At 44.1% G+C, this 12,059-nt stretch overlaps 1 protein-coding gene across 6 annotated transcripts in view; it reads right to left on the reverse strand.

Moving 5' to 3' along the window:
* CYSTM1 (cysteine rich transmembrane module containing 1) overlaps window positions 1–12,059 on the reverse strand; it is a 76,627-nt gene that overhangs the window by 10,319 nt on the left and 54,249 nt on the right. For 5 of the 6 annotated variants that reach the window (XM_019424238.2, XM_053907427.1, XM_053907426.1 and 2 more), the window contains exon 3: window positions 6,998–7,181. The exons of the other annotated variant lie outside the window; for it this stretch is intronic. In XM_019424238.2, the coding sequence (XP_019279783.2) occupies window positions 7,069–7,181 (113 nt within the window). In that variant the 3' untranslated portion in view covers window positions 6,998–7,068. Of the gene's footprint in view, window positions 1–6,997; window positions 7,182–12,059 lie in introns of those variants that run through there. 6 annotated transcript variants of the gene reach the window in all.

Below are 12,059 nucleotides of genomic sequence, written 5' to 3' on the forward strand. Positions count from 1 at the left end.
AACATCCACAAACCCTAGGCATCCAGTTCCTCAGAAGCTTAGGAGTCATCCCTGACTGTGCCTTTCTCCTTCAATCCCTATATCCAATCCATCACCACCTCCTCTTGATTTTACTTCCAAATGTCTCAGATGCATTCATATGAACCTATGCCCTGTCCAGATCATTCTATATATGGAAGCCAAAGGGATCTCTTAAAAATGCCAGTTTGGTCATGTCATCCCTTTAACACCCTTCAGTGGCTTCCCACCTCTCACAGAACAAAAACTAAAATGTTTAACTGGGATTAGGAGCCCCTTGTCTTGGTCTTGCCTGTTTCTCATCTGTCCCCAACATCCCACTGTTTTCTGCCATGCTGATTTCCTCTTCTGATTTCTCAAAATGAGTCATGTTCTCTCCTGCCACTGGGCCTCTGCAACTGCTCTTTGTACAACCATTTTGCCTATTAACACCTATTTGTCTTTCAGATCTCTCCCAAACTATTCAAGAAGCACTCCCCCCCCCCTTTATGTTTTCATGGCAGTATGTATCTTCTCTTTGTAGGAAAGAAGAATATTAAGTATTACCTGGGGGATTATTTAATGTCTGGTTCCTTTCCTAGAATGGAAAGAAGCTCCATGATGGCAGGGAGGGGGTCTCTTCTGTGTGGTCAATTACCTAACACAATGGAAATGGTCAGCATTTAGTGAATGAATGAATGTTGCTCCTTGTAGACTGGTGGTGGTTCCCCAGGAGTATGCATGGTGTGTATTGAAGAACTCCTCCTCCCACAGTTTAAAGTGTCCCAAACAGGGTGGGGGGTGTCTGGCTGGCTCAATTGGTAGAGCAGGTGACTAATGACCTTGAGGTTGAGTTTGAGCCGCAAGTTGGGCATAGAGATTACTTAAGAAAAAAATAAAATTTAAAAATAAAAATAAAGTGGGTTGTGGGAGGAGGGAGGGGCTAAATGGGTAAGGAGCATTAAGGAATCTACTCCTGAAATCATTGTTGCACTATATGCTAACTTGGATGTAAATTAAAAACTTAAACAAATTAAAATTAAAAAAAAGAAAAGAAAGTGCCCCAAGGCAATGCTGTGATAAAACTGGGTTAGAATCTTCTCATCTATGACCCTACTGGAGTGTAGAAATTATTTTCACCAGAAATGTAATATTTTCTTAAAAAGAATCCATCCACAATCAAAAAAATCCATTAAAACTAATGTACCTCAGAAAAAAATCCAATTTTAAAAGCCAACATAAGGCTATGCAAAAGCTATGTGATGAAAATTGTACGATTTTACTGGAGGACATAAAAACAACTAAAGGGAGAGATACCATGTTTATGATAGGAAGTTAGTACTATAAATATGTCAACTCTTCTCCCAATTATTCTGTAACTTACATACTCTTCCAATTAAAGCCAAACATGTTACTTCTCTATAGAAATTGACACATTCATCCTAGAATCCAGATTAAAGAGTAAAAGGCCACGAATAGCCAAGCAAATTCTGAAGAGGAAAAAGGGGTGTATGTACATCTGTGCTAAGGGTAGGAAAGATGCTTATTGGACCAAACCATTCTGATTCTAGCTTGTTCATATAGGGAAACTTAGTATATGACCAATCTTATTTCAGATCAGTGGGGAAAGGATGACCTAATGATGTTGGAACTAAAAGAAGAAAACCAGAACTCTAACCAACACCATGATCAAAACTAAAATTAAGTCAACTAAAGACTATGTGAAAAAAAATTAGAAGGTAATATGCTTGTCTTTGTGATCTTGGAATAGAAAACGATATTTCAAAGACCCAACACAAAGCATAAGGGAAAGACTGATAAACATGACATTTAAAAACTTTCATACTAGAGGGGCACCTGGGTGGCTCAGTCAGTTGAGCATCCGACTTTTTCTTGCAGTCTGTGAGTTCTAGCCCTGCATTGGACTCTGTGCTGACAGCTCGGAGCCTGGAGCCTGTTTCAGATTCTGTCTCTCTCTCTTTCTGCCCCTCCCCCCACTCATACTCTGTCTCTCTCTCAAAACTAAGCAAACATTAAAATTTCTCTTAAACTTTCATACTAGAAAAGTAAAAAAGACTAAGGTAGATAGGGAGAAGATATTGGCAAGCCTGTCAAAGTGACAAATATTAGTGTGTGGAATATTTAGAGATTCCCTATAAACCAATAAGACAAACCAATAGAAAAAAAAAATCACAGGATCTGTAAATCACCAAAAATTTTTATTTTTATGTTACGGTCACTAGTAATCAGGTAAGGTAAAATAGTAAAATACTGAATAAAATACCTAGGAATAAACCTAAGCAAGGTAGTGAAAGACCTATACTCTGAAAACTAATAAACACTGATGAAAGAAACTGAAGACAACACAAAGAGATATTCCATGTTCATGCAATAGAAAAATTACTTTTGTTAAAATGTCCATGCTATCCAGGGGTGCCTGGCTGGCTCAGTCAAGTGGGGTGTGCAACTCCTGATCTCAGGGTTGTAGGTTTGGGCTCCATGTTGGGTATAGAGATTACTTTAAAAAATCTTTTTAAAAAAGCCTTTATCATCCAAAGCAATGTACAGATCCAATGCTGTCCCTATATAAATACCAGCAACATTTTTCACATAACTACAATAATACTAAAATTTGTATGGAACCACAGAGATCTCAAATAGCCAGAGCAGCCTGGAGAAAGAGCTGGACATAAAATCCTAGATTTCAAGATCTACTACACAAAGCTATATAGTAAAATAAATGATATAGTACTGACACAAAAACAGACACAGAGATCAATGGAACAGAATAGAGAGCTCAGATATAAACCCACACATATATGGTCAATTAATTTACAACAAAGGAGGCAAGAATATACAATGAAAAAAAGACATTCTCCTCAGCGAATGGTGCTGAGAAAACTGGACAGCAACATGCAGAAGAATGAAACTGACGAGTCCTTACACCATAAACAAAAATGAACTCAAAACAGATTAAAGACCTCAATGTGAGACATGAAATCATAAAACTACAGGAAAACACAGGCAGTAATCTCTTTGACAGTGGCCTTAGCAACATTTTTTTTGGTATGCCTCCTGAGGCAAGGGAAGAAACAAAAGCAAAATTAAAGTACTGGGACCACACCAAAAAAACCACCTTTTGCACAGTGAAGGAAACCATCAACAAACCATTCTATTTTCCATACCAGAGTTGCATGTAAAGTTTATTTTGAAAAGATTTGTATTAGAAAAGAAGGGCCTCCCTGAAGCATGGATATCATATGCTTGGTTATCTATGTGTCGGGCCCTCTGACAGACACCCCAGGCAAGGATGTGGAGAAAGAGGACTTATTTTGCGCTGCTGGTGGGAATACAAACTGGGTGCAGCCACTCTGTAAAACAGTATGGAGCTTCCTGAAAAAATTAAAAATAGAACTACGCTACGACCCAGCAATTTGCACTACTAGGTATTTATCCAAGGGATACAGGTATACTGTTTTGAAGGGACACATGCACCCCAATGTTTATAGCAGCACTATCAGCAATAGCCCAAGTATGGAAGGAGCCCAAATGTCCATCAATGGATAAATGGATAATGAAGATGTGGTATATATATACAATGGAGTTATGAAGATGTGGTATATATATACAGTGGAGTTATTACTCAGCAACCAAAAAGAATGAAATCTTGCCATTTGCAATTACGTGGATGGAACTGGAGGGTATTATGCTAAGCAAAATTAGAGAAAGACAAATATATGACTTCACTCATATGAGGACTTTAAGAGACAAAACAGATGAACACAAGGGAAGGGAAGCAAAAATAATATAAAAACAGGGGGGACAAAATATAAGAGACTCTTAAATATGGAGAAGAAACAAGAGGGTTACTGGAGGGGTTGTGGGAGAGGGGATGGGCTAAATGGGTAAGGGGCATTAAGGAATCTACTCCTGAAATCATTGTTGCACTATATGCTAATAAAAAAATAAATTAAAAAAAAATAGGCAGAGGACCTGAATAGACATTTTCCTAAAGACATACAGACACATGAAAAAATGCTCAACATCACTCATCATCAGAAAAATGAAAATCAAACCCACAATGACAAAGCACCTTACACCTGTAAGAATAGCTAGAATCAAAAAGGCAAAAAATGACAAATGCTGGTGAGGAGGTGGAAAGAATGGAATCCTTGTGCCTTGCTGGTAGAAGGTAAATTGATGCAGCCACTGTGAAAAACCGTATGGAGGTTCCTCAAAAAGACTTAAAAAAGGGGCGCCTGGGTGACTCAATTAAGCATACGATTCTGGATTTAGGCTCAGGTCATGGTATCACAGTTTCATGGGTTCAAGATCTGCGTCAGGCTCTGCACTGACAGCGCAAAGCTGGGCTGCTTGGGATTCTCTCTGCCCCTACCCTGCTCACATTCTGTCTCTCTAAAAATGGATAAACTTAAAAGCAATTTCTTTAAAAAAGAATTATAGTATGATCCAGTTACCACTGGGTATTTACCCAAAGAAACCAAAAACTAATTTGAAGAGATAACATGCACCCCTATGTTTATTGCAACATAATTTATAATAGCCAAGATGGAAGCAGTCCCAACTGTCCATCAATAGATGAGTGGATAAAGAAGATATGGGATGGATATTTTATATATATATCCCTATATACATACATATATATATTTGTGTGTGTGTGTGTGTGTGTGTGTGTGTGTATTTAGCCACAAAAAAAAAAAAGGATGAGGGGCGCCTGGGTGGCTCAGTCGGTTGGGCATCCGACTTCAGCTCAGGTCACGATCTCGCGGTCCGTGAGTTCGAGCCCCGCATCGGGCTCTGGGCTGATGGCTCAGAGCCTGGAGCCTGTTCACATTCTGTGTCTCCCTCTCTCTGCCCCTCCCCCGTTCATGCTCTGTCTCTCTCTGTCTCAAAAATAAATAAAACGTTAAAAAAAAATTAAAAAAAAAAAAAAAAGATGAGATCTAGTCATTTGCAACAACATGGATGGACCTAGAGGGTACTCTGCTAAGTGAAATAAGTCAGATGGAGATAGATGATACCATATGACTTCACTTATATGTGGAGTCTAAAACACAAAACATAAATTAAGAACAAATCCATAAATACAGGGGAACAAACTGCTGCCAGAGTGAGTGAGGAAATGAGGGATGGGCAAATGGGTGAAGGGTTGTGGGAGATACAGGCTTCTAATTATGAAATAAGTTACGGGATGAAAGGCACAGCAGAGAGAATATGGTCAATGGCATTGTAACACTGTTGTATGGGGACAGTTGGTAGCTACACTTGTGGTGAGCAAAACATAATGTATATACTTCTAAAATCACCACTGTACACCTGAGACTGTGTTTTAACTATATTTCAGTTTTTAAAAAGCTATATGGTATTAGCATATAAATTAGACACAGAGATTAGTGGGGCAGAATAGAGAACCTAGAAAAACCCACGCTTATATGGTCAATTAATTTATGACAAAGGAGGCAAGAATACACAATGGAGAAAAGACATTCTCTTTGATAAATGGTGCTGGGAACATTGGACAGCTACATGCAGAAGAATGAAACCGATCACTTTCTTACACCATACACAAGAATAAACTCAAAATGGATTAAAAACCTAAAGCCATAAACTACAAGAAAACACAGGCAGTAATCTTTGGCATCAGCCTTAACAACATTTTTCTGGATATTTCTCCTGAGGCAAGAGAAACAAAAGCAAAATTAAACTACTGGGATCACGTTAAAAGAAAATGCTTTTGCACAGCAAAGGAAATCATCAACCAAATGGCAAAGCAGCCTACTGAATGGGAGAAGATATTCGCAAGTGACATATCCCAAAAGGGGTTAACACCAAAAAGCTACAAAGAACCCATACAACTCAACACCCAAAAAATAATTAACTCTATTAAAAATGGGCAGAGGACCTAAATAGACATTTGTCCAAAGAAGATGTACAGATGGCCAATGGACAGATAAGAAGATGCTCAACATCACTAATTATCAGGCAAATACAAATGAAAACCACAATGACGTATCACTTTATACCTGTCAATATAGTGATCATCCCCCAAAACAAGAAACAACAAGCACTGGCAAAGATGTGAAGGAAACGGAACCCTTGGGGTTCTTGGCTGGCTCAGTGGAGTTGAGAGACTCTTGATTTCAGGGCTGTGAGTTTGAGCTCCACAATGGGTGTGGAGAATGCTTAAAAATCTTTAAAACAAAGAAAATGCAACTCTTGTGCATTGCTGGTGGAAATGCAAACTGGTGCAGCCACCGTGAAAAACAGTTTGGAGGTCTTTAAAAAATTAACAACAAAATTACCATATGACCCAGTACTTCTCCCACTGCATACTTACCCAAAGAAAACAAAAACACTAATTGAACTATGTTTATTGTGGCATTATTTGCGGTAACCAAAACATGGGAGCAGTCCAAGTGCCCATCCGTAGATGAATGGATAAAGATGATGTGGCACATGTAAAAACACCCCCCCCTCCAAGACACGTGTACTCGCGTACACACACACAGTGGAGCATTACTGAGCCATGAAAAAGAACGAGGTCTTGTTATTTGTGACAACATGGATGGACTCAGTATTACGATAAGTGAAATAAGTCAGATAAAGACAAATACCAGATGATTTCAACTTGCATGTAGAATTAAATAAACAGTCTTAGAGAGAGAAGCGCTGGTTGCAGGAGGGGAGGTGGGTGGGGAGGATGGGTGAAAGAGATAAAGGGATTAAGAGGTACAAACTTCCAGTTATAAGTTAGTGGCAGAGATGAAAAATACAGCATAGGGAATACAGTCAGTGACAGCATATTAATGTTATACAGTGACATCTGGTGACTGTACTTATTGTGGTGAGCATTGCACAGTGAATAGAACTACTGAGTCACTATGTTAAAAAGACAGTAAGATGCCACTTCACACCTGTCATAGGTGCTAAAATGTAAGACTGTAGGTTAGGTACTTTTAAAAGAAAGAAAAAATGGAAGTGGTGCAGCACTAATTGTTTATTCCAGTAACAAGGCAGTGGGCCTGGAGGGAGCACTTGCGTCCCAACTGCTCAATTCAAGTTGTCCAGGAGGCAGCAGCAGCACAGAGCAGTCCAACACGCGGCCAGGGCTGCCTGACACCCGGTGTCCACGTCCATCTTCCTTTCCCGTTCCACCACGTACACTGGGGGCAAGGCAGGGGCAGGGGAGAGAAAGACCTAGTCAGAGGGGACTGCGAGTAGCAGCGTCCTATGCAGGTAGTATTTAGCACAAGCCACGGAGACTCCCACCCTCTCCAGAGGGTCAGAGCCATGCCTGTCTGCTTCCCGGCTCCATCTGTGCTCCAGTGTCTGGCACACGTCAGGCATTCACTAAACATTTCTTAAACGTGTGAATGAAGGGGACGGCTCAGCAGCTGTCAGACCACTGTGTCCTGACGCCTCCCCTGCCCCAAGCTGACAATGAAACCCAACCCAGCACCTAACTTGAGGCTTGTCCAAAGTGGTCCAGTTTGCAGTGAGCCCTGTTCTCAGCCTGGTGTGGCAGGCACTGGCTGAAAGCTTTATGCATTATCTCCTTTAATCCTCACAACGGCTCCAGCATCGTTTCTAATTCTGTGTCACCAGCATCATTTCTAATTCTCAAACACTATCAGCAAGTGTGAACTGGCAGAACCTATTTTATTCATTCATTCATTTATTTATTTATTTATTTATTTATTTATTTATTTATTTATTTATTTAAAAAAATTTTTTTTAACGTTTATTTATTTTTGAGACAGAGAGAGACAGAGCATGAACGGGGGAGGGTCAGAGAGAGAGAGAGGGAGACATAGAATCTAAAACAGACTCCAGGCTCTGAGCTGTCAGCACAGAGCCTGTCGCGGGGCTCCAACTCAAGGACCGCGAGATCATGACCTGAGCCGAAGTCGGCCGCTTAACGGACTAAGCCACCCAGGCACCCCGGCAGAACCCCTTTTAAAGAGATAGGGGGCAGTGCATATAGTTCTGACTCATAAAATCCACACTGAGGGTTTTTCCTACAGAAATAATGTCCCAATGTTCAGATATGGGTATAGTGTGTCTGCTATATCAAAACCCCAAATTAACAATGACCTTCGTATCAATGGGACACTGATTAGCTAAATCAACACATACTGTAAGACAGAAAACTAAACAGTCTTTAAAAAGAACTAGGTAGGGGTGCCTGGGTGGCTCAATCAGTTGAGCGTCCGACTTCCCCTCAGGTCATGATTTCACAGCTCTTGAGTTCAAGCCCCGTGTCGGGCTCCGTGTTGACCGCTCAGAGTCTGGAGCCTGCTTCGGATTCTGTCTCCTCTCTCTGCCTCTCCCCCGCTCCCACTGTGTCTCTCAAAAATGAATAAACATTAAAAAAAAAATTAAAAAGAACTAGGTAGTTCTTCCATGTTGCCAACAAATGAAGCAAGGTACATGGCATGCCTTATTTGATCTGTACGAAGAAAAGGATGCACACATATACACAAATAAGTTTCCAAAAGGATACAAGAAACTTAAAGGTCAGGATGTGGCAAGGGGTAGAGGATTTTACATCTGCATTTTACATTTTCCTTAATCCAGGAAAGTGAATCTTTGATTCCAAAGCCACACTCAAAGCTTGCTTCTGGACTGTCACTGCCGAGTCCTATTGGCAGGAGGGAGGACCTGTCCATTTTCAGCACACCTTGGACCCCTACTAGCCTCTACCACAAGTGTCTGGGGGCAGTGGGTATTGACCACCCTGGCTCCCTGGTGGCACCCACCCTAGTCCCAGACTGTCTTCCCCGTGTCACTGTTACTTAGACAGTGCCACCCTCACCCCAACCCTGGCCAAACTCCACCTAACGTGTGCTCCCAGTTATTTTTGCTCCTCTCATAACCTGACTTTGCTCCTGTGACCCATAGCCCTCCCTATCAGTGATGTCTTCATTGCAATTCTGACTCCTCTCAGGCCTTGCTGACTCTCTCAGGGCAAACCCAGTGAGCAGCATATTCAAATCACTGCTCCCCACTCCCTCCAAGGAGCTCGGAGACCAGAGAGCACCCCCAAAACTGGTACAGTTCCTAAGGCTGAGCCCCGTGCATCAGAAACAGGCCACTGCCAAGGTTCCTCCCTCTCCACCATCACCAGCTGGTGGCATTTCAGAAATCACCAAACCCCAGCCTCTTCTGTTCCTCCATGTTGAGTTTGGGTTTAGGTTTGGGCAGGTGTCAGGAGCCCACCTGAGCCCAGGCCTAGAGAAAGAGGGCACCAAGGGAGAAGGGACAGCCAGTCCCTATGTACACCCCAGAAGATTCCATGATGTTCCAAGGGGCGTCTTCAGGCCCCTTGACAACCCCCACGGCTCCGCTCTTTGCTCACTCCTAGAGGTGAACATCATGCTCTTTCTCTTCTGGCTTCCTCAGCAGAGCCCCTCCACCCACCACACCCCTGTCTGTCACACCTCAGCAGTATACCTGTCAGAAACTTCAGTGCCTACCCATCTGACCCTGAAAATAGTGCCCACCTCACCCCTTGGCCCTCTTTTGACACTGGCAACAAGGTCACTGGGCTCGTTCATCTTCCCTTTCCTGGAAACATCCCCTCCACTCTTCTGCTCTGCCTTTGGGGCCTTATAACACCCCAGATTGTTGGGACATGGGATGGACGCCACCTCAGCCAAGGTACCAGTCCACTGCTCCTAGATTCCACCCTCATCATTCCTGTCTTTGTCATCAGACTGAAGTCTGTAGAGCCCTGAGTATCCCCACGTGAAGAACACACTGTGGTCCCATTTTACAGAGGAGGGAACTGCTCAAGAGAAGTCTACGTGGTCTGTCCAAAATCAGCTAGAAGGTAGCATTCACATGTCTATTTCCTGACTCTCCTCTCACGCAGCACACACCCACTGTTCTGCACATACCTGCCCAGCATGTCGCTCCTTTGCTCAAGGAGCAAGGTTCCTCCTTCCTATAGCACTTTCTCCTTGGCTATCTGGACTGTTCACAGTCAGACTGCATGGACCCCAGGGGTGTGTATCTGCCCTTGTTCAGCAGCCCTGCTACCTAGCCTGTTGAGGGCCTCAGGTACCTTGCCTTGCTTTTGCAGACTCAACCGGCCTCACGTATCACAGCCCCTTTCAGGAGACCTTTGAATACTGTGTGAGAGGTGGGGCCAGTGCTTCCTCTCTGACTGTGGGGAAGCCACCTCTAGGCACATGCACAGTGTAAAGGGTAGTACTTGAATGACTGATAATCCAAAGAAAAGTGTTAATTCTACGTGGTGAATTTCCTCTGGGCTTCAAGCACCAAGGCCTGTATTTGGGTGGGTACAGAACTGTGGTCCCTGGAAAGCTGGGACAGGACAGCTCTGTGGTGAGGAGGCAGGAGCCCACTTAAGGTTGTACACACAGAGCAGAGAGAGGTGCCCTGAACCTCCTGCAACGCTCACTGCTGCGGTGGGCAAGCAGTTCCACCTGTCCCGTGGACAGACTGCCCAGCACAGACCAGGCCATGCAGGAGCTCGATTTACTCTATGCCCCACCCTCCAACACCCAAAACACAGCCTGCAGAGGGCACTAGCTGTGTTATCAGAAAAGTTCTGTCCCTGTCTCCCCAGCCTCCTCTCTTACAGCTGGCCTCAGCTGTTCCAACATCTCTTCCCAGGAACCTGAACCTGAGGTTCAGCAGAAGAGTGAGACAGATTGAGAGTGAGAGTGAGTATGTGTGTATAAGGCAGCAGGGTTCTCAGATTCCAGACATGGGAAGTTCAGAGAGTAGCAGAGAAGGAACCCTTCCCACCTGACACTGTCTCTCCAATTCTGGTCACAATTCCCAAAGACACCCTGTTCCAATTTAGTATTAGGCACCACAATTAGGATTTTAGAACAAAGATTTTCATATGACGTTATCCAATTGGATTTAAACTAGGCTCATCTACACACTGGCCACGTAACCTTGGGCAGGTGACCGCTTCTCTTAGCCTCAGTTTCCTCTGCTGTAAAATAGGACTACATTGATAATCTACACCCCACCGATTGTTGAGAAAATCAGGAGACCAGGCACATTATAAAATACTTAGCACATTGCCTACCACATTGTAAAGCTTTTGATCAATGTTCCCTGATATTATCACTATTATTCAAGTGACCATGACCCTGCAGGCAGACCCCTCCCCTGACTTAGTGGGCCTCTTTCAGACAGGTCCACATAGAGAGAAGGGGGCTCTCACCTGACTCTGGGGAGAAGCATCAGAAAGAAACCAGAGGCCAGGGAGCAGAGTCACAGGCTGTTCTGGGAGCAAAGGACCCTAAGGCCAGCTGGCTCTTCACTGTCTGGAGGACAGGACAGGTCCAGCCCCAGGCAGGCATGTGCCCAAAGCCACTCTGAGGGAAGGGGGTGAATGAACAGAGCCAGGCCCCACTTCTAGCAGACCCATGGTGGGAGAACATAAAATGTTGGAGGGGGAAATGCCAGGAGCACAAGGCCCTGCCCTGACCCCAATTCATGTACATACATACACCCCCCCCCCCCCACACACACACACACTTTTCTTTTTGCCTCAAACACATGGCATCAGAGCTCAGGATCAGGGGGACATGGTCACATCTTTTGCAAGTATGACCTTGGGAAACTCCGGCAGGGCCCAGAACAGAGCAGCTTCCAAGAGCAGGGGACAGGGAGCTGGGATCCCAAGTCTGGGACAGAAGGACCTGGCCAGCGTGGGAACAAACAGGACAACAGCACAGGGCCTGTAATCCAAGGGCCAGAGACACTTGTACCCTGTCAGGCTCATGCCTAGTGACAACCCACCCCCCCCGACGGGAGTCCTGGGCACACTGGGCTCTGCGGCCACCCATTCCAGCAGTGAAACCCCACTGTGGGTTTCACAGGCACCTCCAGCCCTCAGGCTGTACACACAGTGACATCTGTGAATGCAGACAGCAGCCCACCTCCAGGATCTGTCTGTGCGCTCCTTGAACCAGCTCTTCCTTCTCTGTCCCTGCCCGACGAATGGCTCGCCTGCCCGGGAGCAGAGGAGCATCCCCTTTCCTCCACGTCAGCTC

Source organism: Panthera pardus, unplaced genomic scaffold, assembly GCF_024362965.1.
Source record: "Panthera pardus isolate Hobbes unplaced genomic scaffold, ASM2436296v1 HiC_scaffold_2, whole genome shotgun sequence".
In the NCBI taxonomy this organism is placed as follows: domain Eukaryota; kingdom Metazoa; phylum Chordata; class Mammalia; order Carnivora; family Felidae; genus Panthera; species Panthera pardus.